Genomic DNA, 27997 nt, shown 5'->3' with positions numbered 1-27997 from the left:
AGCAAATTGCCGTTCCACGCAATGACGAATGGACCCGTTTTGCCCGCACTCTGGCAGAAATTAATGCCAACAGAGCTGACGCTGAAGAGGAAGCTGCTGCACGTTTATCAGCCTGATTACTGGAGAACCGCCATGAGAGAGTAGGGACCAGTAGCTGGCCTTTGTAAACAGAAACACAGATCGTACTGCTGGGTTACTAGGCATGATTTCAAACTATCCAGGCATGTGTGGACGCCAGATTTTTTTGAAACAGTACAGCAAACTGTTCGGTCATCTTTTCTAATAAATCAAACATAGATAACCTGTATACTTAGATACTTCTGCCTTTTACTATTTTTCTGCTGGTTATTTATAATTCAAGCTGAACTGATTTTGTGCAAGTTTTAACCAAGCACAGTTGGAGTAGGGCTATTGAAATGTACAAAGGTTACCTTTTTTCAAAGTGGTTTTGCAGCAGTGCTGCCGAAAAAAAAGCAGCTACACATTACCACTCGAAAAACCAAAAGCCTTAAATTCAACATCCATTGTGCTGACTAGAAGAAATTAGACTTATCATGGCTTTTTGGTTTCAGTTGCTTACTATGTAACACTGCTGCTGCACACTCTACTTATGTTTAGCATTCCTTGTTTGGTGGTAGCTTTAATTATACCCAGGCCCATAATTGCTGTCATGATTGATGTGTTTGCTGCTAAGTCCCTATGAAAATATAGTAATTTAATAATTTCTTCATTATAAGCATAATTGTAGTATTCTCTTGTCAACTAACCTAAACTGTTAACCTCCTTTAAGTACACCATATTAATAGTAGAAGCCTGTTTTATTAAGCTATAAAAGCAAGATTTCCAAACACTGTATTTCCCACTGTTCAAAAGCTCCCTCCGCATTATTTAATTCCCTCGTTGCAAAACTGATGGGCAGGATCTAAGGTCTTTTGCCCTAACGGATGACGAATTTGTAACATTGTTTTCTAAGACCGTGCAAAGCATTTCTAGGAACTTAAAAAAAAAACAGCAGTGCTTTAAGACACCCCATAACAGATCTGGAAGGAAAAGGCATGATATTTGATCTGGAATGAAGAACCTTTTATGTGTGTACAACAATCCCATCCTAACACCGACCTGTTACAATTTTTTGTCCATACTGAACGCTGTATGTTTCCACACCGCTAAAAATTAAACCATATTGATACTTTATTGCAATAAAACAAGAAAATGATTAATTTAAATTATTTACTAATATTCTGGTCATGATTTTTAATAAAACACTTTCAAAACATCTGTACATCATTTTAAGCCACTACTCATGATTGCAGAAATGCCTCATATGATCCATTCAACGCCATGATGTCTCTGTACAAAGATGTACAATATGTACAGTTACATATGTGCAAGCTGTGCAAAGCAAATCGTAAAAGCTCTATCCATGCAGCTTTTTAAAAAGAACTATAAAGTTAAAAATGCATAGAAATGAGGCCTTGATACAGAAGTTTCATTGAAGCAGTTGAAGACAAAACAAAATCATATATAGAAAAGGTTAGCAGACATCTCGGCTCAACAAACATGCAGCCCAATCAGTTCAATACAGTACTGGTATGAAAGCCCAGCCTCATCTTCAACTACACCGCACTGCTGCCATTTAAGACCCCTGAGATTCCTTTGATGCTGCCGGATGGATGGACACAACACCCGAAGACTTGAATTTCGGCAGATAAAGGCCAAACTTGTTTTCGATCCCGGCAAAGGTGGCGGCGGCGAGCTTGTATCCTCCCACGTGGTCAGGGCTCACCGGAGGCAGCTCCTGGATCCTGGATTTTGGGGTAGGCTCCGACCCTACAGGGCGGCTGGTGGACCATTCAAAGAAAAAAAAACCCAAGATGAATGAGCAAATAATGAAGGACAAGAACAGCGGGCGCTGGTTAGGCGTATAGTTTGTGAACACTAACCTTCCTCCAAAATCAACGTAGAACCACCTCTGCAGAAGTTCATAGGTCACCAGAGTAACGCCGAACTGTGGCGATGAGCGGAAGACGCGTGCTGTAACCATGAAACCATGAATGAAATTACAACGCTGGAATTCCCAGTCCTCTAACTCACAAATCAATATGCGCGAAAGACACCAAGTTTTATGTTCCATCATCCAATGGTATCTAAGTCGTCACTCACCTCCTGCTCCTTTCCAAAGAGCTCTGAAACCTTCTTCCTGGAGGATTTTTCTGAAACAGTCAATGACTCCGGTGTAGGTTGTCTGCCCTGCGCGGGCAGCCACCTGAAGTCTCGTCTTAATGACATCAGCAGGGGTTACCAGAGAGGCAGCTGGCACACCTGGAAACATGCGATTTGAACAACATCCTGAGAAACAGTATTTCACGCTTTATAAATTACACCCTACTTTACTATTGTATAGGGACAGATTGGTTTGAAATGACCAGTTTTGAAATGACCAGCTGAAAATTTTCTGCACAGCTTAAAATGTTTACTTGCTGCTGTTTAAGGTAGTGTAAACAAAAGCAGAGAAAAGGGTACAAACAACACAATAGAGAATCATGACTCCATTTACTGTTGTATTAGAAGTTCCTGAACAACAATTTAAACTGGTCAATTAAAGAAACTTTTTAAAAAATTACCAACTAGGAAATAATAGGCAGGCACAGGTTTCTCTACTGAGTTTTTTTTTTACTAATATTCACGTTCTAAAAAAAATCAGTTAAAATTTCTCATGTAGATGGTCATGCAAGCCAAACAATGGTTATGAGAAACTCCACTCTGTTCAGATTCTACAGCAGTGCAAAGATCAGACTTGACCACATCAAGGACTGACCTGAACCGCCAGCAGTTCATCTGCACACATAAAGCAACATTTGTGACGAGTCTTAAATAGGAAGCACCAGACGCTGCTGATTTGAGCCTGGGCTATATCATTTGACAGCTGTTACCAATTTCTAGGGTGGCAGGGCACAAGTGGCAAAGCGCCACCAGGGGAGAGTTGTTTCTAATTAGTCAGGATATCCTCGGGTTGCCACGCAACAGCTAGCCACAAAACGGAAGGGCACCCGTGAAAGCAATTCATCAGTGCATCATTACTCCAGTTGATGCTGAGCACTCAAATGAAGTGCTGTGCTGTGCTGTTTGCGGCGTGTCCAACAGCAAAGGAATCAGCAGCGTTTCAAAGGAAATTCACTTTGAGCTGGCACAGAGAGCTTTAAACTGGGCGACAACTGGCAATCCCAAATTAGGAAGGAATAAGAGAAAATGAACTGGCAATTCTAGTAATTAAAATAATTCAATTTATTTTGATATAGCTCCTCTCACAACAAGGTTGCCCCCTAGGCGCTTACAGCAAAATAATGCTCCAAAGATCAACCCGGATTAGAAATTGTAGCACTTTTTATGATCTGTTTATGAATGGCAAGAGTTAGGAATTACCAGCAATAGCACCAGCAGCTAGCAGCTGTAAGGCACCCAATCTGCCACTCTCATCAGCGAACTTGGTCTTGGTGTGAGCGTAGACAGGGAAGTAAATTGCAGAAAACGGGATGTCACGTAGAAAACAGGCTTTTGCTCCCTGTGACACAAATGCAACAGAACATATCAATTCAGGATCAATAAGCTACAGGTAACCAAATGAGCTACATGGGCCTCGGATAACCTCCCTTTTCTTCTAACCTCTTGTTTTGCCAGGTGATCAACAAACCTCCCAAGCTTGCATTTAAATAAATCATGCTTTTGAGTTCTTCCTAATGACCCCAAAGGTTTGCTTTGACATTAACTCCATTTAAATCAAGGCAGTTGTAGACTTACATCACTAATACAGATCAATGATACCAGTTAGTTAAATCTTCCTAATAGGAAAAGCATAACAAAATCTGTTGTGGGAGCTTTACCTGGCCACTTCAAATTTACCATCTACACTGCAACCAAAATACAGAAATACAAGAAGAATTCAGGATTAAAGGGGTTTATATTTTAAAAGTCATTAAACAACTGGATCACAGGGCCGAATTATACATGAAGCACTGATTCTTTCTCAACATACCCCATGCATGGTGGGGTACATGACTTGCTCATTCACATGGTTTCACCACATACAGTTTTGCCTAGCTTTCATATGAAACCTCCAGGATGCGAATGTTTATTGCATTTTCCACAAATCACATTTTAAGCAAGCTAAAAGAGCTGCGACTGTGGAAAAGCAATGCATCTTGGTTAAAATCTGATACTACAGCTCTTCAGCATGTGCTACACAAGGAAAAAATCCTTAGAGCCTTTTAAAAAAACCACAGAAAGAAAATGCGGTCATGCCAGGAGACAGTAAGCCTGCAGGAGGAAGACTCCCTGTGGCTCGACCCAGAACAGCTTTTGGACCTGACAGCACAGTGCTGGGTATTTCTGATACACTGGGGCCACAATAATGCTAAGCCCTTGTCTATTGTATCAATTCAAGGAAAGGAAATGCTTGTAGAACAAGGACTGTTTTGTCTGCAACTCATTAAAATATGGAACAAGAGAACAGTATTACGCAAGATGTAGTAAAACCACAAAAACTTGGACAGGAGCAGTAGCAAGCTGTCAAAGTGCAAATCTTCTAAATTCACTGTTTCTCTGTGCCAGCAGTCATCTCTGCATTATAAAGACTTACGTCTTCCTGAAAGGCCCATGTTCAGCAAGCGATGTAATCTAAATATTGTTTTGCTTACATCATTCAATGCATTCTGTTGTCTCGTATGTAGCAGAATATCAGTAATATATCATGAGGCACTAAAGAACTCCAGCTCGTAAAGAGGTTTTTAATTCAACATGCACAAGACCTTTCTACAGGTTTTTTTTTATCATCTACTGATTCTATGACCAGGTTTGATAGATATTTGATGATCGAACACACAGAAGTTTAAAACTCAAAGCCTGCGAAACAAGGAAACCTACCTTATACAGGCCAAAGAAGCCCAGGTCCCGCACCACACTGAGGGCACTGACGCGGGGACCGGTGGTGATCTCTCCCGCCACCTGCAGCCGGATCTTCACGATCTCCAGGGGGTTAGTGAATATCACCTGAGAGCCTCCGGCCTGGACAGGCACAGGAAAGACAGGGAGGATTGGAGGATTATTCACATGAGGTGGTGGGGTAGGGTTAAAAACGGGGGAAAGAAAATATACTGTATTACAAAACTGACACGGTTACTGTCACAATGCTAAAATTCCAGAACGGAAAGGGGACAACAGCTCTCTCGAATCCCACTTCATGTAGCACAAACACGACGGGTTTAGGAACTAATCATAAGTGGAACATTTTGGTGCACAAAATTGATCATCTCCAGTCTTTCCAAATGAATTACCCTTAGGGAAATGTCAGACACTCTCATAAAGTACAAATATTTATGGTGAATTGTAAATTACAGACTCCTCCTCCATTCTCCCTCACAGCGTTAAACATTGGTTAATACCATGACAGACCCCAGCTTGAATGCTGTGCTTTTACTTCTCTGCGATGTGTTAACGTGGCCTTGGAGTTCTGCAGATATTCCACTTCATTCCCTCAGAGGGACGCAGATCGTTAAATAAGCAACGTGTGTTAATTAATCGCGATTCGCCAGCATAAACGTTTAAAGCGACTACGATTTAGAAAACATAAAATTTTACATGCTGTCAAGCTTAAGATGTTTCAGTAGCTAAGTGCCTCTTAAAACATTTTTAAACGGTTAAGAAATAACTTTCAAAAGGGTCTTGCGTTCTACCACTATTTTAGATCTTAGTATGAAATATTATATATATAGAGAGACCTTTTCTTTAGTTTATGCAAAAGAAACGACTGAAAAATTACAATAAGCGCTTAAGGAAAAAAAAAAGTCCAATGCAATCAGGAAATGCCTTCATAAACAAAAGAACAAATGGGCATTGACTGTGGAGGTCAGGCTCGGCTTGAGAAGCAGCACAATTCATGGTTAGAAGGCTGCTGCTTCCCACCATGTGACATGCTCTGGGCTGCAGGCCCTGACCCCACTGCCGGCCCTCCGCAACCCCCCTTCCTCCCCAGGCGCCCCCTGCAGAAGGGTGAGTGGCCCACCCTGGCCTTGCCCATTGACTTCCTATCGGGAGCCACACCACAGAGCAGTCTCCAGTGACTGAACTGAATCATGACCATCTCTGTCTGCCGTGAGGTTCAGCAGTGCAGCCCCAAGGCACAGCCTTTATGACTAAGCCCTGATTTATCATGCAACAATCTAATCAGGAACATCAAGCCCACTGGTGATACTCAAGGCAGACATTTTTGCTCTATAAACATCCGATTTCTTTGCCCCTGCTCCAGAGCTTCTAAACCACATGTGGGAATCCTCTTGTAAGGGATTCATCATTCCGTTCCATTGTCATTCCCTGGGATTGTATGAATGACTCATTTTTAGTAGAGCAGACAGCATTATTCCCACATGTATTTAAAAGAGAACACAGCACGTGCCGAATTGTTCCCAGTTTCTGGCTTCCATGTGGCATTGAATTGTCTTCCAACACAGAAAACAAATGTTCCTTTAAAACTAAAGGAAAAGAGAAAGCATAATGTTACTTAATATGTCTGCACAAAAATAATTAAGGTTGCCCTTTAAAGTTGGATGTGTAATCCCCGCTGATTGCTGCCTTGGTACTAAACACAGGTCCTTTCTAATGTCGCTCTGGAGCTACACATGGTGCATTGACAGGTGAGGGCTCAGGTATGTACTGCACTGTCAAACCTAATCACAATGAAGTGGAAGCAGCCATATCGGTGACCCTCCAGGGCTTCTTCTCTCAATTAAACTTTGCAGAGGTCATAACCCCCTGGCCTCTGTTCCCTCTAGTGTATGACAAAGTTTTCCAGGGCTGCCTGTCAGTTTCAGTTAACTGGGAGCTATTAAGTCTCTCAGGTAGCATAACAGCATAAGCTTTCCTTAATCCTACAATTCTGTGACCAAACATTGGGCAAATTCTGAAACCCGAATTAGCAAGGTTATAAATAGGCCGTTCACGGGCGTATTGCTATTTTAAAATCAGTCCTAATTAGCGGGTTCTGAGACCAAACAGTGGTTCAGAGTCAAACCTTCTGTTTTTTTTTCACAAAAACCTACATGGTTTGTGGTATGTCTGCACATAAGAATAAAACTTGAACTTCTGGCTGCCGCTATACAGAGAGTGGGCCATACGCATTGTGCTGTGAGTAAAACAAAGTAGATGTCGAGGTCTTCAACCCGATGACATCTTAATTAACCTAAAATTAAAGTCACAGGCTTATTGTTTTTTCCTAAAAAAAACGGGAAGCATCGGTTTTACCATGTTGGCCTCCAGGTCAGCCACACTCCAGCTGCACATTGTGGCAGCCGTTACCATCTCAACCCCAAGGAAAACCTGACCAAGTGCTTTTCAGGTTGGAAAAGAGGCAGAAGCTAAAGGATTTCACTGTACAGAAAATAAGCAAGGAAAACCCCTGGCCCAATACTCACACATCCACCAGCCATGATTTCTGCAAACAATGGGATGGAACCATCTTTTTTAGTGAACTTGTCTCTGACAAAGTCATTAACCTGCATTAGAAAACACACATTGAGTCAGTCACATCAGTACACATAAAAGGATCGAGAACACTGATAAAAACTGAACAAAAATACTTACAGTAAGTTTTATTGCCTTTTCAGGAGCGACACCTACAAGCTGCGGCAAAAGACCTGAAGAAAATATGTACAGCATTTAGATAAGCCTGGAAATAAGAACAGCAGTTCTTTCAGATCTTGGACACTCAGAAGGCCAATACGCAAAGATATCAACAAAATGCAGGTTTGCAGAGGGAACTATCAGTGGTACATCAGAAGGGATTGTGTTCTCTATTGCTTGTGTTTCATGAAGATCTTTCAAGAACTACTACATACATTGCGTTTTTCCATTTTCCCACTGAATTTGTAACAGTTTAAAGGGCTTATATTTTACAGGTCTTTCCATATTCCATTTCTGCATTTCAACTGCACGGCAGCCTAAAGCAGTAGATATCAAAATCATTAGAGCACCGATAAATACTGCACTGTTTCCGTGTCCTTCATCAGATCAGATAAACTTCAGAAGGGCCTGCTGAGTGACTCTGCATGGTAGGCAGCCAGGAAACCGTCAAACATTCCTGTTGCTCTCAATCAGATCTCTTTATCAGTGAGTGAAAATTGCTACCAACATCCTCTACTGACAGTGTGCAGGCAAGAGGATCAGCAGATGGCAGTCTTGACTTCCTCCACGAGGAGCCTCACACTCAGAACAAGCCCTTTGATTAAAGCCACATACACAGGGGAATATTATCCCCTCTGTTAAATGATCTGCATTGTAAGCCAGGGATTACAACAAGATGCATCTTGCTTTCTATTTATTTTGCACTATCTGCGCATCAAGAAAGCTAGCATTCGCAGGAACGCTATTTGTGAAACTGCAATCAGTGCTGTCGAACTTTACACTTCCAGCAATTCTTTGCGTTCTGCTCAGTGTTTTCTAACTGGGCTTATCCTCCCGCATCACGGAAGAGCATCTTCCACTTTTTCCCCCCAAAACGAGAAACACAAGCGTTCGCCTGCAAGAAAACGGCGCCGTACCTCTATACAGCCCAAAGAAGCCCTCGTATCTCAGAACCTTCTTGGCGCAGTCGAAGCTGTTTTTGTACATCAGTTCGCCTACGAAGGAGCCGGTGGATCGCTGGTTCTGCATCCGTGTTTTCACCAGGTCAATGGGATACACTGCTGTGGCCCCAGTAGCTGGTAGGTTGGGGGAAGAGGAATGGCACTTTGGAAATGCACTTCAAAGTATACGGTACACAAAACACAAGTTTCACTGTCTAAATGTGAAAAAATAGAAATTTGACTTTCTAAAATTCTTTTCAACAAATCGTCAATTCAAATCTGTCTGAAATCTTTTCTCGTCTTGGTGGCAGGTATTCTTAGCATTTTGTTTTTAAAACTTTACTTCTGCGCAGGGCCGCACCAAACAGGAGCCATAAACACGGATTTCATCCCGGGTGACTTGTCACTTCTTGTCTGACATCAAAGGGAGTCTGTAATGACTCCAGCACTTTGGAATATGCTGAGCTCTAGGTTTCGTTCACTCTGCGGAGTCGAAACGAAAACATACCGCATTAAAAAAAAACCTGCCTTACTGAATCAGAAGGATTTTGTGTCCGTTTATGGGAATTTCGGAAAAAATCCCAAAGCATACACGTTTGCAAGTGTCGCACAGACGCACTGTTCAGGGGCAACTCTGTACACTTTCAACTTTTTAACGTGGAAGATTCAGGCTCCGTTTCTGCTATCGTTTCCATCAAGTGTAATTAGCAGCAGCTACAGCATGGTTCCGGAAGATCCGTGTCATTACAGAGGGTTTTGCCCTGAAGACAGTCTGGAGCCACAGAGCCACTGCAGCACAATGCCGGATCCTCTGATCACAGGAGGAAATAAAAGGCAGCACACAGATCATTCCAGCTCGGTCTCTGCAGTATAATGCCCCGCACCTCAGCTGATGTGCGGCAGTCTGGCAGTGTAGGATTACACAAGCTGAGGTCTGAGATCAGGACACAGACATGTCACTCACCTCCAGCAATTGAGCCCAGAGCGAACCTGTAAGCAGACTCTGCAGCCTGGAGCCAGATGGGCCTGCTGGCTTCTCCATAAGCTTGCTGTGGGGTTGGGGGGGGGGGGAAATAAAAGCTTAACATAAATGAATCTGGAGAAGGATGTGGGGATCAGAATGCGACATATGAATCAACTAATATAAAACCGTAGTGTTAACAGATACAGTACCCGACGCAGAATGGAAAGACAATTCAGCACAAAGGGAAAGCCAAGGAATGTGGAAGAGAGCTGTGGAAGTCTACAAACCCACCCATTGTGGTATTGCACATTACTGACACGGCCTAGCTTGAGAGTATATCCTCCATTACAGGCACAAGATCCTTTAAAAGTGCTAAATACAGCTAATTGCTATGGTGACAGATAAAGCTTTCATTTCCAATCTTTCAACTCGGTCTGAATAAGCAAGGCTGATTTGTTTAAACACGCTTCCTTTGCTTTATTGTATTGCTAAACAAATTTGTTGTACAAGCGTTTTCGATGTTGAGACTGGCATTAGCATAAATTATTACACTGGCCAAGTGTGAGTGAGCAACGTCTACCCTCCTGAGGCCGTCTGCTGCATTTTACAAGGCAGAAATCATCTTCAGCACACAGCTGTTTTCACTAAAGGGAAAATGGTAACGGGAGTTTGGGCAGGATCAAAGTCCCCGAGCAATTACAGTCTCCTGAGAGAAGCCCCAGTTTTAAAAAGCCGTAGAATTGCCATGTTTTTTTGTACCCCTAATAAAGGACAAATACCAGAACTCTACTTTTAGTCACTGGGGTTGATCTTAATCCCTTCTAAAATGTCCTGGGAGGTTTCGGCAGAGCTGTGAAAGGTTTTTAAACTCTCAGAACACCCGATTATCTTTGAGGCAGGTACATTAGGAAACACCCCAAAACCACCTCTGCCAAAAAGACTACATTTCCTCCAACGAACCAGACTTTCCAAAAGCTGCGGCACACTCCACATTTCTTTTTTTAAAAGCTATTCCGAGTTAAAAACATTAAAACCCTCTAACAGACTATTACAGGGTTTCAGGTATGCAATTTCCACTTTCCAAAATGCACTCTAATCTATATACTTTTGACATAGGGGCAGCATCAACATATTTAAGAGACTATTTTAAAAGAGATGGCTGCATTTTAATGATTGCCTCAAGCCAAGCGCACAAATGTAAAATAAAAATGCTTAAGCACTCTTCACAGTTAAGTTATGCTAGCTAACAGTTCATCTTCACACAAACAGGTCTGTGTAATTTCATTATTGCAAAATAATATTGACTATTCAGTAGAGTTTAAATCCTGTAAATATATTCCTACTGTAATAAATCCATGAGGAAATTAGTTTTATTGAACAACTTCTTTTGGCGATTCACAGTTATTAAATTAATCCACACACCTAGATAGAAACAAAATTTTTGCACTTGGTTCCCTGTACTATGCGTAATGTCTTTGTGGTAATATTGTTGGATGCAGTCTGACAGGATGACTACAGACCTACAGTATGAAATTGTCTCTCCAACTTACCCAACAGATTAGTATTTAAACGTTTTCACTGCGAGGCACAAAGGTAATATAGCTACATCTCTTAATATTGCTTTTATATATGTCTAAGCCCATTTTAGGTTTCAGAATTTCCACATTAAGAAAAGCTGAAAAAAATCATTGGCTGTTATATCACCGATGCTGAACGTATTAAAGAAACCCGCTCTTTTAGGGTATGGGGTGAAAATTTGAATTTATGTGCACTATAAGCTTTATAACCTCCACAACACACTGCTATAATTAATGCCCTTATAAATTTGAATTAGGGTTGAAAGAGTAAGGAAGATTATGATCGTCAGGTTATTCCTGACATACATACATTTATTTTTGCTTAAAAAAAGAGCAGAGAGGCGTTTAATTAAAAGAAAATGGGGGCACCTTTGTGACAAGTTTGGATTATAGGGGGTTTGAATGAGAAAAAAGCACTAGTGTGAATGCAGAGAGCACAGATAAATGCTGAAATGGGGATGATGTAATTAGTGGAGTACCACAGGGATCCATACTAGAGCCCTTGCTCTTCCTAATCTAAATCAATGATCTAAAATTAGTCATGTCTGCAGATAATACCAAAATAGGATGATTGAAGAAGCAAATGAAAGTGAAGAGCAAACACATGGTAGAAGACACTTAGTTTAGACAAGCATCTTGCTAGCAGATAAAGAACTATAAAGACATAAAGAACTATAAAGACATAAAAAACTACAAAAACAAATAGGGAAACACTGAGATAGAAGATGCCATAAATGGGGAAAAAACTGCTTTTTTATTGCTTTCTCTCATTGTTTACATCTTGCAGACAAAATGTTAGGAGTATAGTCAAAAGCAAAGAATTGAAATCTAGAGACTTAAAGGAATATTATTCACAGACTGACTGAAGGAACTGACCCTTTTCACCCCTGAACAGAAAAGATTAGGAGGGAACCTTATTTAAATTAATCTGCAAACGCTTTGAAAAAGTTAACGCTGTGGACATCTACAGAATAAACCATAAAAAAGGGGACACATGGAAACCATGCAGAAGTGCATTTAAAACTGTGAACTGGGGGCACGTTGCTATTCATATATTCATAACCCTTTGCATAAGTTACCCAGCCATGTTGATAAAAATGATACTCTGGCTTCTTTCAAGAACATTTATGATGAGATCTTTGGATCAATTAGCCACTAACTACCAAATGGCCTCCTTTCATTTGGATCCATTATAACGTTCTTTTGTGTACAGGCTGCTAATGAACAAGCAGACCTTAATTTCATGATGAACAGAAAAAAAGGCTTTCACAGTCCAAATGCCACACAATTTATGGTCTTCGCTCTTCTGCAAAGTTTTAACCTATGTTTGTTCAATTATAGATTTATCTTAAACCTTGAGTTAAGGTACAAAATAAACATGCAACTGCCTGTTGAGAAAAGCAGGGCAGATACCAAGAATCTGCGATAGGGGGAGCTCTAGAGCACACTGCATTTCTTCCGGAAAGATCTCTGTCTGTCTCCAGCTGAATCGCTGGTCATCACCTCCTACCTGTCTCTGGATCTCGGCCAGGTTGTAGGGTAGGGCTCCCTCCTCCAATGGTGCTATTCTCTCAATGTCAGCCAAAGTCAGCCGCCTCCAGTCAAAAACCACAGGAGAGAAACATCTCATTAGAGAAACTGGTGAATGAAACTCAATCCTGAGCTATTACTCTATATTGCTGACAGAGAATGAAGTCAGATTTTCCACACTTTTTATTGCATTTTTTGTCAAGTTACTGCTGCTTTAATATGTGTACTCATATACAACAGACAACAAATGTGAACAAAATTCTTGTACAATCTATTAAGAGCGATCAAACAACGATCAAACAAGCTAAAACAAATGGCTCTTTTAATTCAAGCAAGCAAAAATAATCAAGTCAAATCCAAATGAGCCAAAATACGTAGCTGCTGCCTTGAGACAAATTATGTGATGAAGTTTGGTACAAAGCAAAAATATACCACAAGAGACTTTGTGGTAAAACTCCACAAGCAGTTGCTGAAAATGTATTTTCAATACTACCCAATAAAGGGAGACATAAATCTAAAGATGTATTCACTGTTTCAAAGATTTTTTTTTATTTATGAGTTAGGAAAAATAATAGCCCTCATTTTTTCTTTATGAGATGCATATGCGGAAAATTTTAGTTTGTGTTCCTTCAGAACAAAACGACACCATTATTGCAACAAATTTCATGATGTGGAGGACAATAAATTAAATAATTACCCAGAGTGAGTGTAAAGATCAGAGAGCTGAAAGAGGATGTCAATCTCCAAAGGTGTGACTTGACCAAATTTATTGGCAACATGAACAAACTCCTCTGTTTAGCATTTTGAAGACATGTAAAGAAAAGGGAGACATTAGCTTTTGCATTCCATTACAACACACTGTTCACTGGTCATCTTTTAAAATCACTGTTCATCCTTGTCATTTCTCTTTGAAAATAAGAACAGGAAAGCAAGCTCTTTATGATTTCTTAAAGTGGGCCTGACATACAACATGTACAAGTATTGCTATTTTTCCTGTGGTCCTAACACTCTATTGTGCAGGACAAAATTGCTACTCTGGCAATGCAATGTAAAATGCATAATGTTCTTGATGCATTCTAAACCCCTTTAAATGGTTGTCTAGCAATCTTGTTTTGTTGTTGTTGTTGTTTTTGAAGGCGTGAAGTCACACTGCCTCCCCCAACTGTTTCCTTTTATGGAAGTCAGACAGCTCGACACGTGTCCTCTACAGCAGCGTTCTGAAGCCCAAGCAAACATGAGGGGGGAAAAAACACAAAGCCACCAAAACAGCAACAACAAAATAAGAGGTCTATTTGAAATGTAAAATTGGACAGTGTATAGAAAAGAAAAGCATAAGATGGTACAGCTGATCCCATGAAGATGAAAGATTATTGAGCTCCAAAGAGCTCCTTCGATTTTACAGCCAAAGTTAGACCTTGCTATTGTTTTTCCTGTAAAACATGCTCATCTGTGCTCACTTCACATGCGAAAGCAAATTATTTTTTTCCTACGTTTTATTTTCTACCAGTCCAGTCCAGTACAGTGGGGGCTGACCGATTTTACCTTTAGTCACTTGGATATCCTTCCGCGAGCCTGCTAGTGTGCTGTATATTTTGAGGATCAGTTCCATGTTGTTGAGCAGAGAGTTAAATGCATTAAAGTAGGAGAAGCTGACCTGGTGAGAGATGCTCCCACCGGCTGCCTGCATGAGAAAAGAGAAACAGTCCGATACCACCGAGTAAAAAAAAAAAACACAGAAAGGGGCAAAACACTATTTATCCTTCCCATTAATGAAGCACTATTTTAACACTCTGTACACCTAAGCCCACAGAAATATACAGAAATTCCTGTGGAATAACATGTACAGTGGATATCAAAAGTCTACACAACCTTATTGAAAAGGTATTGGCATTTAAAGTTGTTTTTTTAATTCTTAATCATTTTTCTTAAACATGATCCATTTGTTTTTCACTTAAATATTGTTGGTGACAACACCTTATTAAATGTGAAAAAGTTCTGACATGATTTGCCTTGATTTCAGCCTTCACAACAACAAAAGGGTGTGTAGATATTGGATATCCACTATATACACCATCATTGTTGAAGGGAAAAGAAAAAAATGAATTAGGAAATCCATCCACCCATTTTCTGTCCAGTTCTTCCAGTTCAGGGTGGCGGGGGAGCTGGAGCCGATTCTGGCAACCAACAGAAACAAGGCAGGATACACCCAGGATGGGATGCCAGTTCATTGCAGGGCACACACATACACACTCACGCCAGGGCTCGTTTACCCAGAGGCCAATTAACCTACCAGCATGTCTTCGAACTGCGTGAGGAAAACCACCCAAACACAAGAGTAAATATAGAAACCCCTAGGAGTTAACACCCAAGGTCTAGAACTGAACCCAAAGCCCCAACACCCTAACAATACCCTTTAAAATATTGTAGTGTATTAGACATTAAAAGATTAGAAAGTGTACTGCATATTTTGTCTAAGTTTAATTTTATTTGTTCTTGTAACAACTGTAACTGTGCGAGGTGCAGAAGACAACCAGAACCAAGGACAGGTAGCACTTGTCTCAGGAGTGGGCAAGAGATCCTAAAATCAATGTGACTGAAGAGGATGTAATAAGCACAAGTTGTCTTTTAGTATCTCACCAAGTCTGTGATGGGCACTGACAGCAGAAGTGAACCAAGGTGGCACTTCTACAGAGGGCAGCTTATGGAAGGATAACTGGAGCAAAACCACTTCAAAAGGCTGACTGGCGTGATGCCAGTACAGTATTACAGATGGAAAATGTAGATAACAGCCCGTCAAGCTCATTGCAGAAAGGCCATTCGCATGTTTACCGCACATTACTTGTAAACCACAGAAATGACAAATGGTTAATATCAATAAGAATACCTATGTAGAAGAACAAAGAAAAATATAGGGCATTTTCTAAGACAATCTGAGCAAAGATATTTTAAGATTCCCTGAGTATATTAGGTTGGATGGAAGGCTTTAGGCTACTTCTCATGGCAGCTATAATGTTTGTATTTGCGATACTGTTATTGTATTTTATCTATTTTTTGTACTGTTATGTATTCTAACAGGACCCCCTTGAAAACAAGATGGCGCATCTCAAGGGTTTTCATCCCATGAAAAAACATGAATTGAATACTAAGAACTTGTAAGCCCTTAACAGGAGCAAGAATTTAAAATGCCAAAATTAACAAATACATGAAATATATTTAAAAACATCCTCTTTTCAAAAGGTTTCAGTTTACGTAAAAAAAAATATCATAATACATCTGTCTCTGATCCTGAAGGTACGCCGCTGGTCTTCATTTCAGCTGAGCTCCACGTCTCCAGTGCTAATTGATCTACTTGTTCTTCAGTCAATCCACACACGTTCCTAACACTTCAGTGAACAGAAATTTACACAGCCTCTCCTTGGCATACTTGCCATCAATTTCTGATGAACATTCCCAGGGGTGGGAATGATGCTGTTATCAGATTAACTCCCACAAGAAAGTTCACCTTCACCAGAGATCCAATTGGTTACAATTCAGGCAGCACACCTGAAAGAGGACAGTCCTCAAACTCAGAAACAGGTGGAGGAATGATTTTGATTACAAATCCCATTTGGCCTTTCTACAGCTGAAAGGAAATTTACAGATACGCCCCAGATGGAAAAGTGAAATCAATTAGCCAGGGATTAAGACCTCAGCTGAAGCACAAACCACAAGACAATGTGTTTCGCTAAGATCAGGGCTGGGCAGCATTGCTCTACAATATTATCATCAAGGCTAAATATTATCATGATCATTAAAGGGGGGTATGGTGTTGCAGTGGATAGCATTGCTGCTTTGCAGCGTGGAGACCCTGGGTTCAAATCTGGAACTGGGGTGCTGGCGGAGCGGTGGCTCTGTGGCTAAGGATCTGCGCCTGTGACTGGAAGGTTGCCGGTTCAAATCCCGCGGCCAGCAGAGGAATCCTACTCCGTTGGGCCCCTGAGCAAGGCCCTTAACCCTAACTGCTCCAGGGGCGCCGTACAATGGCAGACCCTGCGCTCTGACCCCAAGCTTCTCTCCCTGTCTGTGTGTCTGTGTCTCCATGGAGAAAAGCTGGGGTATGCGAAAAGACGAATTCCTAATGCAAGAAATTGTACAGGGCTAATAAAGAAACATTATTAACATTATCTGTGTGGAGTTTGCATGTTCTCCCTATGCATACTGGTAGGTTAATTGTCTTCTGGGAAAACTGGCCCTGGTGAGAGTGTCTCCCCCCCTCACCACCATAGCCCTGAACTGGATAAAGCAGCTAAAAAATAGAAGGACGATTATTGAAGTATGAATATTATCCTAATGCCCCATCTTAAGAGGTACTCTTTTTGCTGCACTTACCGAGACGAGATTCTCTTCCACAAAGGGAGTCAGCATGTGCGAGCGGATCGTAGCCATGATGTCACTAAAGTCTAAGGCTGTGATGGCACCAGTTTTGTTCTTGTCCTTCTGGGCAAAAGCCTGCCTGGCATGTTCCAGCTGCAGCTCCTGCAGATACAGACAGCGCTCTTGTGCTACTAGTAAACAGATCACCACGACAGAGCAAGGTTACACATCTCGCAAAAAGAAAAGGCTGCGCAGTCCAAGGTTTGATTGTAGTAGTAAATCTTCACATAAAAATGACAGAACAAGACACACGCTAGTTTGACAACTTTGCAAAGTTAAACACAGCATTTCAAAACGATATGGACAAAAAAAAAAGTGGGCTTCACTGGACACCAATCTCCAGGCAAATGGCTGGATAGGAAACAGGTGCATCCAGAGCAGTTACAAGCAATTTGTCTTGAGTTGCCTGCAGTCACAACATTTTCCAGCCAGGGGTCACAGCTGCAGTTAGCTTTGGTCCGACATGACCTGACTTTACAAATCCACAAGCACTCTAGGAGAGGCAGGTTGACGGTTTTAAGAACCTTTTCCTGTGGCACCAAAATCCAAACCACTTTATATATTAGACTTTTTGTTTTTAACACCAACATATTAGACATTTCTGGACAGCAACCGGTAAATACTATCAGCATTGTGCGCCAAGAAGACCCCCCTCCGACCACCCCCAGCTACCTTCACTCCAGCATTTTACACTCGTTTGATTCTGGCACAACTTCTGTGAAACATGTCCAAGTATTGTACAGCAGCTTCCAATTTCTCGGGATTAACACTGCTGCTCTTATCGTGTGCTACACCAGGGTCCCACAAAACGAAACCACACATTACAGCTGGCCTTACCTACCCCCTCAGCTGGTCCTCAGGATTAATTTTAAACCTGGCACACTACCCTCAATAACCACCCTGTCCTCTGTGCCTGTAAGGCACCTCTTGAAACACATCAAAACTGATTAACTCATGCTGCTGCGTTTACAATGCACATAAAACCCAAGAATCCATGACAAGGAAAACTCCAGAAGGTTTACAGCTCAGCAGTGACGAAAAAAAAACATCTTAGCACCCTAGTAAATGTATATTTATAATACAAACAAAGCAATAAAAGAGTAAAAACACCAAAGGAGAGCTTGTGAACCAATTTAAAACCTACCTGCAAGAACTGAGTGAACTCCGGGTAGCTGAGGTGCTTCTTTCGGTCATGGCCGAAATGAAGCCTAATGAACTCGCAGTCCCAGTTGAAAGGGATGTGGTGGTGAATGATGGTCTGTCCAAAGATATCTCTGACATTTTCTAAGGAAAATTCAAACACAAAAGTAATATGACATGGAGGAATATTACATCCAACTGCACTGCAAACTCTCCAGGCGGGTTAGTTCTGATGATGCACGATAAATTCGGAGGATGCTCTTTTGCTTTCACGTCCGTATTTTGGAAACACTCCTCCAGTCCAGGGATTTATTTTCCCAGACCCACCTGCACAGTCAAATCAACTATTTTAAAATTCTTCCCCTTCCACGGTTTGGTTTCAAAGAATCTGGGCACATTGTCTGCATCCTGACTTTTTTTAGGAGGAGATATGCTATTCCCCCCCCCCACAGCAACAGGTATTTCTGTACTCTGACCCCTCGTCTGGTCTTGGACAACACCAAGCGAAATGCCAAATGGCCACCCTCCGGTGGGCCACATGAGCAGAAGTGTGAACACATCAACAGGGGCAGGATCAAGGGGATTTCTGTGGTTTAATCAATTAAAAACAGCCAGTCAGTCAATGAGAGGGGAAAAAATGCAACTGAAATGAAATGGACATCTTATCTCAAAACAATTGATGCCTAAGTGAAATTCTATGCTTTTTTATACGGACACTTCCACCAGTTTACAAACCAAGCAAATTTATTTTTTTACAAATAAGGCACATTTTTAAAATCTCAATTCACGCAAATGTTTCATAATCTGTAATCCGCATACATAACTGGGAACTACTTGCATAGCACTTTCTTAAATATCTTAAGTAACTTCCACTATTTAAACCATTAATACCGAGTCTGTCGATTCGACAGATGTTTATTGTAGAATACACGACATACATTATATTACAAACTGTTCATGTAACTCACTGGGCTGTGAGCTAACCAGCACATACTACCATCCAAAGTATAAAATAATAAACCAGAAAAAATGAAATCCAACTTATGGAACAGCTTTTGGAACAAAACTCAAATGCAACTCAAGGAGAAAGGTATTAAAAAAATGAAATACCCATTTTACCAGAAAATGAGTTTCTCTTTTAACCTACATATATTTGCAGCCTATTTTTTCCCCCCCATCTCAATGGCTGGAATGAGTGCGATAAAAAGTTCTCATTTCAATCCTCTCAAGCATGTCGAGATTACAACATTCCAGTCCACGATGAAACGATTATGTATGGCACAGTTACAAAAGGAACCTCTGGAAAAAATGGAGCTTGAGGAGTAAAACAAAGTAAAAAAGAAACACTACAGTGAAAGCAACTTGCCAGCAGTGCCGATATACCAAGATGGAGCTGGGTCAATCATCTTTGTGTTACATTTACAGTTTAGAAACTACAATCCTGAAACTCTCTCAGTCCGTCTATTTTGGACATTGTTTCAAATAAACCTGGTTTACCTTTTTCAAGAAGTCTCAAAATGATTCTGATTTTAAAAGACAAACTACTGGTTAGATTTCAGCTCTCAAGAATACTATAAGGATCCCCTAAACTATGAAAATATATATTCTTCATTGATTTCACTTTTCATGTTCTTAATGCTAGAACGCAGATTTTAACAACCAGGTGTGCTCCATTACCACCATCATTTTCAGCTGGCAGGTCCTCCAGAGGTTTAGCATTAACAGATATTCATCTTTGCGACTACAGATCCCACCCTACACTGGGCCAAACATAAAATCTCCATTTATCATCCGTTTGATGCTATTTGATTGCAGTAAGAGGTAGTGATAATCTTGGGGGGAAAAAAATAATTTCAGTGTAAAATTGTATTCAGTGTAAAAATACTATTGAAATAGTAACTAAAAGCTCGCAACAACGAAGTGACCCTTCTGGTAAGCAAGATTGGGCCTGGTCATTACTGGGATAAGAGACCTCAAGGAAATACTGTACCTACAGAGCAGCTGCTATGTAGGTGGATCAGAGTGGTCAAAACAAGTCCTGCCTATCTGGCTTCATTAAATGTTTAACGATCCCAAATCACATTTTTTGAAAGATTAAGGGTGTTAACCCCAGTCTCCTGAGGAAACTCCATTCTGGGTGTGCACAATAAGGCCTCCTGACACTTCATCCTATTTTTTATTGGCGTGAAGTCATTTCTTACTTTTCCAGCTGATATGCTGGGCAGCTTGGTTATTGGTGCACGATGACTGCTACCTGTATGTGAAAAGCTTGGGGATCCTTTGGGGACGAAAAGCACAGATTAAAAAAAAAAAACATGACAACATAGTATTAGAAGAGACAAACCCTGCTTGGGTCTCACATTTTTGCATCTGTTTCCACGAAACCTAATCAATGCTCAAGAGTACAAAAATACCAGAGCTGAGAAAAAAAAAACATCTGGACCACAGATGAGAGAGGGCACCTGTCAAGCTAACGCGGCAATGGCCTAGCATTAGAGCACACTGTACCTACCAAAGGACACATCTCCAGTGCCGTTCTTGTCAAATAACTGAAAGGCCACTATATACATGGCATCAGGGGCACAAAGGACAGACTCAAAGGCCAGAAACTCTTGGAAGGAGATGAGTCTGTGTAGGGGAAGAAAAAAAAACATTACAATGACCTGTGACAGCATAAAATTCCACCAATTTGTAAACAGGCGTTATAATTAACATAATTAATGCAAAAATTACAAAAAAAACATTCATAACATCTGAAATAATTATTTCCACACGCAACAAATTAGGAAACAAATGTCTGTAATCATGCAGCATTATCATTTTTTTTATTTATACAATTCTATATCATGCGACCAAAGTTATTTATGGCCAAAAACTACGAATTGCAGGTTCTAAACTGAATTAGCAATTAAAATGTACTGCCGTCAAAATAGCTTGGAAAGCCATTACTTTTTTAACAGAAGCTCTGAATGCAACAGGCGTTTGCTTCTGATCCCTGAAAGAAACAATTGAACATAAAGGAACACAAAGACAATAACAATGACACAGTATGTAGGAAACAACAAAAGAGCATTAATTAATGATCATGAAAAAAAAAAACTGGAAATTCTGACACTAGTGGCTAACGCACTAGACTCCGAAATCAGCAGATCTGGGTCTGAACCTCACTGAACTCCGATTACATCACTCCAAAACGTCAGAGGTAAAATTACACTGGTTTAACTGGAAATTATAGCTATAAAAATATTGAGAACTCAGTGATGATTAAAGAGAACCCCTGATGCATCAAAGCTAGTAAATTAATTTCCGTTTCTTATGATAGTGGCATAAATGTACTATAGGACAGGGCATCCCTTTTTATGTTGTAATAATTGTAGCTTCCTACAGTTAAGGCATTTTAAACTCTGTGTGACCCATGACAATATCGTACGCTGAAGGAATATGTAAACTTCAAACCACCACAACAAGAGTTTAATGTGCTGCACACCAAAATGTGAAAGTCAAATGCGGTATTGGCAGGTCAGGTAAATTTTCAAGTTAACCATGTTAATAAACACATGCAGACACACGTCAAATTCCGGTCATGGTTACTATTATATTGGTCAGAGACCCATGGACACATCCTATTTCTCTGATGCAGACATCCCCCCTCCCCCCTAGTGGAAAAGAAAGATCTAAGGATCTTGTTGGTTCTCATTACAATGCTTCTTAAAATGAATGGACTGCATCAGTGTTCTTTCAGTTATATTCTTCCTTCAGGATATTTAATGGTTAAAAGAAGCAGACATCTTACTGAATACCCCTGCCACATATCAATTACTTCCCTATGGGACAAGACATTTCAAAGAGAAATCAGCAGAACTCCTTTTCACTTTGCCAAGCTGCTAGAGGAAAAAAAAAATACTCATCCGCAGGGGAGTCATTGATTAACTTCTCCACCTAGTAGCAGTTAGATAAATCGCACAAATTCCAAACAGACTTACCCATCTTTAGTTGTATCAGCCACTCCAGCTATGAGCTGCACAGTTTTGGGGTTGTGATGGGGCAGTGTGTGGAGCCCCAGGTACTTCTGCACAAAATCACCGGGGGTCATGTAACGCTCCCCATCCTTTTCGACACTGGCATGCTGTTGAAAACAAAATAACATTTTGTGGATATGCAAACACACGCCTACTGTGAAAGCGTATACACGCACACAGAAATCACACAATGCAGAGCAGGTCACGCACCGGAAAAAAAATGATTTGGTTGTTGTTTCTCTCTCACAACAGTTAAAACACTCATTAATAAGGAAAATCACACCGTCAGGTGTAAAGCAGGTAGGTAATTAAGCAGAGACCAAACCCTGAATAGCACTGATCTTTTAATATTATCGCCTTCAGACTTCAGTGTCAAACCTCAGTCTCTTTTGTATCACTGTCTCCCCCGTGTTTATCAGAAAATACAAATTCATTTCAACAGCTGAACAATACACAGGGAGCCCAAACTGAAATCACTGTCTGCACGGAAAGTGGCTTATAGCTTAAAGGCACTTATTCTGAGAGAAATTGACTGCTTTTACATGCCTTTATTCAACTAGTGCAGCGCCGTCAATAGCATTGATTTCAATTTTTGGACCGCAACATGTTTAGATGTTTCATTTCACATGAAATCAATCACTTCATCTGCACTTCAGGAAGTTACTATGAAAGATAAATCTAAAACACAAAGTTGTAATTATCCAATGCTTTCAATAGAATTTCTTTCCTATTCTTTTCATCTTGCAAGGTGGGGGGGGGGTGAGGGGAATCATTACAAATTGCTTTATTACAGTTTAATATATATATATGTGTATCAGGATATTTTTTTCCAGGCCTGATTTTACAAAAACAAGCGGTTTTCAAAAACATAACCTCCTTACAGACTACTCATGTGACCTCTGCTACTGCCAATCTAACAACATCTATTCTACTGGCTCGAATCCATTTCTCTAAAAGCAACCCGCAAACTGTCAGCCGGAGAACCTCAAAAACAGACTTTCTTTAACCCTCAATTCCAACCCCTGCATTACAATAACTCTTTAGCTCTATTAGATACGAAACCAAGTATAAGATTTAAAAATACTCCTCAATGCAGCAATCCGAAAGATCAGAGGACATTTGAAAAGGTGTCATATTACTAGCAGAGACAGCACATAAAACGAAAGCACGCACAGCCAGAAGGGAGGAAAGAAAGGCCATTCACTAGGTCCACTGCCAGACTCGGAGGAAAACCCTTCACCAACACAGCTTTCAGACACTACATTTGTATGGTCATGAGTTAATGTTTTAAGTGAAGGTATTAATTCCAACCAATTTATTAACATCTTTACTAAGCCACTGTGCATGATTTACCCAATGCTGTATATCTCAAGTGGTTAATCATTAAATTAAGCAAATAACCACACTGTCATTTTCATAACTGGTCTAAATGGTACTCTAACGTACTGTAACCATTTATTTTATGCTACAATAACATGACCTACGGGGACAAAAATGAAAATGGCATTTTAATCGGTCATTATCACATTTTTAATTCCCGGTCAAGCCAACAGAACTTCTATCCAGGTAACAAACTCCAGAGTGTCAGAGACAGAGAAAAAAGGGGGTCAGCTCATCATTAAAAGAGGATCAAAATTAAGAGTTTAACCATCAGCAACCTCCTCTCACTGCAAGAGTCTCCTCTCTTAATCCGAGTGCTCCCATTACAATTTTAAATGTCTAAAAAAATTCAGAGCCAGGCCTTTTTCACACGACAGCTACTGGAAAAACTACCACTGCACCACACACTCAACGAGCAAACTTCATCTAAATGGAACTTTAAACTTTCTGGCTCCCAATTTAACACCTCAATCAATATGCTTTCTGTAGATCTCAAAAACAGCCATGGACCTACACTAAGGTCAGTTTTCTAACAGGTCACGCAAGGATAAATTCTCTTATCAAGGGGATCCCAAATTAGTCCAGGAATGTGAGTGACCTTTCCTTGTGTGACACTTAAGGTTTTTTTACTCTACATGACAACAGCAACATAGTAGATCGGTACTAAATCTAGTCACCTCCACACACTCTTGGACCAACTTACAGTAACAGCCTTCCCCGGTATCTCATTAGAGGGGACTATGCATTCTAGGTGTAGGTTAAACTGTTGAACCATCTTCAATGCATGGCCATCTCCATTTCTTGTCCTGGTCTTTAAATGATCAAATGCTTCTACCTGGACTTTGCAGTGCAAGTCGCTACCCTGTGTCGCACAGATGGGACATTTTCTTTCAACCACAACTTGTTCTAGTCCCTTCCCTCTACAATGCATGAACAAAAGGATTATAGAACAGTAAATTGTTTTAAGGAATTTGGATTTAAATTGGCTCACACATTCTAAAGTGTATGCCTGAAGACAAACATATTTTGTCAACAGTTTAGGAAGTAGTTTTACACAACACAAAATTAGAACTGTGCTCTAACACTGCTGCCTACTATTTAAAATAAGAGGTATTCCTTCACCTCCTTCTCAACTTGTCCTTGTATTCAACAGCTTCAGTAAGAAAGTGTATGTAAAGGTCACCAAAAATATCATTGCAGAAGTGAGCTAAGGCAAATAAAAAAGGCCAACTTGATAAACAAGAGAACTGAGAGATGGAGAGTTAAGCGTCACAGATAGAGATCCTGTTGCATAGCAGCCTGGTACGTTTCAGGTTTTGCTAGCATCTTTGGACAGAAGCAGGGAAAAAAAACCCACTGAAATCCATTTTAAAAGTAATATCAAGCATCTGGCGTTGTCTTATAATTGTTGGTTTGTAGCAGTGGAAAGGTAACAAAATAATTTATTGTAATCAAAACGGGTTGTAAAAATATACTTATCCGATTAACTCTTCAATGTTTCCTAAACTTGATCCAGCAAGTGGAAGCTGGAAATTAAAACTGGTTTTGAATGCTTATTTCTACAATGCCAGACTTCTGTGTAGGTAAACAGGTTTGCATGTCCTAAAGCTATGAATAAGAGCTCAACAAACCAATAACAAGCACTTTGGTCAGATAAGTTAAACATTTATTCAAAACAATAAAAAATAGAAAAGTAGAACTTTCACAAAAAAAGAGCAGATCTAAAGACACCCCCAGCTTCCACTTAATCTTTTAAGATTTTTTTTTTCTGGCTACAAGACCCATCAGCAGAAGGCCTCAGGCCTTAAGCTAAATAGTAACTTGAGAATTGTCACTGATCTAGTCATATTTAATGCACTTAATTTAGTTAGTCGATAACGCTGCTGGAGATGGTAAGGTGCCAATTCTCTACACTAGTGGGGAACTGTATATGCCAAAGCGTGACCTTTGTCAACCTTGACAGAACTCAAGCTTGCAATACCACACAGAAGTTCTATACCCCTTCCCGGAGTCAAACTAAAGCAGTGAAGCATTCAGAGATCCAAGCTCCCTTCTGTCTGAAGGTTAGGAAAACGCACAGGCGCACCAGAAAGAGGCAAAACAAAACACACAGAGCTGAAGTCAAAAACGAACCATGAAGAATGACAGCAGACAAGCGGGCCTCAAGTGGGAGGAGATGACGCAGACGACTCCATAAAATAAAGAAAAACACCAGCTCTCGGCGGTATGAAACACCTGCCCTTGAGCAATTAAAGGGGAGCCGCAACACTTTTTTTCATATTTAGGGTTAGAAAGAATTTGCATGGATGAGTGCATTTCAAAGCACGATAAAAGTCAAACGTACACAGTAACTTGTAAAACCTCCGATTTACATCACAACATAGACAAAATTTCCAGGTATGTGCAGCACCATGTTCTAAGATTCAGAATGAGGCAACAAAACCTGTGACATGTAGTGTCCTTATTACACAGAAAAGAAGCAGGCTGATGCATGCTTTCAACCCAATAGAAATAGTGCTCTCGACTTTGAGATGGTTTTGGCGACAAATATGACTTACTTGTTATGCGGATCGCAGTGGAACATTTCTGCTGCACAACCTGTATTAGCTTGTACCGTGCATTACATCCATCATTTTGGTGACTAGTGAGCAGGAAGGGCCACATTGTCTCACAATTTGGGGGAAGCACGAGTAGTGTGTCAAACTAGTAGTAAACAATAGCCTTTGGGCCTTTTGACTGATAGGGGAAAAAGAGGACAGCACTCCTCTGTGAAAGGAATGTGTTTCAACATATAAACTTCTAAGAGGGATCCCCAACTTTTTTAAAAATCAAAATGGACTGTATAAAGGAAGAGCCTCAGATAATTTGGGGCTTTGAAACGCTACAGTACACAGATGCCAACCAAAGACAAATGCTGAACCAAGAGCAATAAAAGGAAAACTACTAGCAAATAATGCAAAATGGATATCCCTTTTATTTAGCAAGAGAACGTCTGTCACATTCACCTTTTCCTTATACAACGTCCTTCCACAACAATTGAACTTCCTTGTTTATCACTCCACCACAGGGGAAAGACTTCTGTTTGCTTTTAAGGTTACAGCAAGGACAAAGGATACAGTATAAGGGCATGACAAAAAATAAAAACTGTCACGAAAAATGTTTCACAACACTGAAATGTCAGTCAATTTCCACTAAATATAAAAGACAAGAGAGCACCGACTATGGACAGACTTACCTTTAAAAATATACCCTTCAGTTCATTAGGGTCAGCCCTTTTAGTGGATTGCACCTGGAAAAAAAAGATTTTCAGGCAAAAATTAAACTCGCGATTCAAGAGGCTTTGCACTGAAATTACAAAAATCAGAAGCTATGCACTGCAAACTAACTAACGTCTTTGTTAAGACTGAAATTTCCTAAAGCAACTAAGCGGATATCCCTATTCAAGCAATTTCAAAGTAACATTACGCAACTACATCTGCACTGACATCTCTTTTTATGAAAGGGAATTCATTTGGTACGGTATTTTCAGATACACACCTACCTGCTACATTACATTTCTGATGCATGACCTAGTACATGAACAGATATTGCTGATAAAATTGCTTATTACACAATCCTTGAGCTTGCGACTAGTTTTCTCAACCCAAACCGTTTCAGATCCGCACGTTTTAAAGCTGAAAATGCCCTGTTGAGTCTGCTAATTATCACTAAAATTGCTCATATCTGATCATACGTGAAAAAACGAAAAACTGAACAAGTCTGTTTTCGTTAAGCCTGAAACAGCAAGACCGTAGCTGCGATACAAACTCTTTAGCATCAAGCCCTAGGCTCCACAGTACACAGCATTTCAACGAAACACCTTATCGCTCTTGGCACAATTCTCAATGCAGTCGGAATTATAAAAATCACAGTACACCGCTATATAACTGATTAACTAGGTGATGTACCAAGGCAACTCTGCGAAAAATAAACATAATGCTTATTCCAAGGCCAAACGAGAGGCCGAACGTAGGTGCTGAGATGCTCACATCCCTGCCTACAGTGATTCCTTTTTGCAATTAAAAATGACACTAAATGCGCGTATGTATTCTAACATGACACATATTACAATACCAGAAAGTAAAACCCATAACAAAAGCATTAAAAATATACAAGAAGTGAAATGTAGTAGCCAGAGTCACCTTGACCGCCATGCTGGGTGTGACGTCACGGCAACTCGCGCAGGCGCTCCTCCGTGCTCTGTGAGCCCCCTAGAAGCGTGGGAATAAATTGGTTGAGACGCTCAATGAGCCCTTGGTTATTGCCGTTGCCGCTTTACTCGTCAGGAAGTTCCTGTAGGTCAGACTAGAAAGCCGCATGGCA

The 27997-nt window shown here is 40.5% G+C and overlaps 2 protein-coding genes across 5 annotated transcripts in view; one reads left to right on the top strand and one right to left on the bottom strand.

Annotated features, from left to right (window-relative positions):
- Positions 1 to 1229, top strand: part of dync1i2a (dynein, cytoplasmic 1, intermediate chain 2a) — a 32859-nt gene extending 31630 nt beyond the window's left edge. For all 4 annotated transcript variants that reach the window (XM_088605312.1, XM_088605310.1, XM_088605311.1 and 1 more), the window contains one exon: positions 3 to 1229. In XM_088605312.1, the coding sequence (XP_088461438.1) occupies positions 3 to 116 (114 nt within the window). In that variant the 3' untranslated portion in view covers positions 117 to 1229. The remainder of the gene's footprint in view (positions 1 to 2) is intronic.
- slc25a12 (solute carrier family 25 member 12) lies at positions 1217 to 27997 on the bottom strand. The gene is made up of 18 exons (XM_088605308.1): positions 27817 to 27997; positions 26871 to 26924; positions 22220 to 22362; positions 20749 to 20864; positions 18241 to 18380; positions 17052 to 17198; positions 14226 to 14364; positions 13381 to 13474; positions 12664 to 12748; positions 9577 to 9661; positions 8589 to 8747; positions 7633 to 7685; positions 7464 to 7544; positions 4921 to 5061; positions 3424 to 3562; positions 2164 to 2322; positions 1944 to 2034; positions 1217 to 1841 (listed from the first exon to the last, which is right to left on the bottom strand). Exons 1-18 carry the CDS (start codon positions 27826 to 27828, stop codon positions 1637 to 1639), a joined length of 2043 nt encoding a protein of 680 aa, XP_088461434.1. The 5' UTR covers positions 27829 to 27997; the 3' UTR covers positions 1217 to 1636.

This window comes from Lepisosteus platostomus, chromosome 14, assembly GCF_059453375.1.
Source record: "Lepisosteus platostomus isolate fLepPlt1 chromosome 14, fLepPlt1.hap1, whole genome shotgun sequence".
In the NCBI taxonomy this organism is placed as follows: Eukaryota; Metazoa; Chordata; class Actinopteri; order Semionotiformes; family Lepisosteidae; genus Lepisosteus; species Lepisosteus platostomus.
This window is presented reverse-complemented; position numbering and strand designations above follow the sequence as displayed.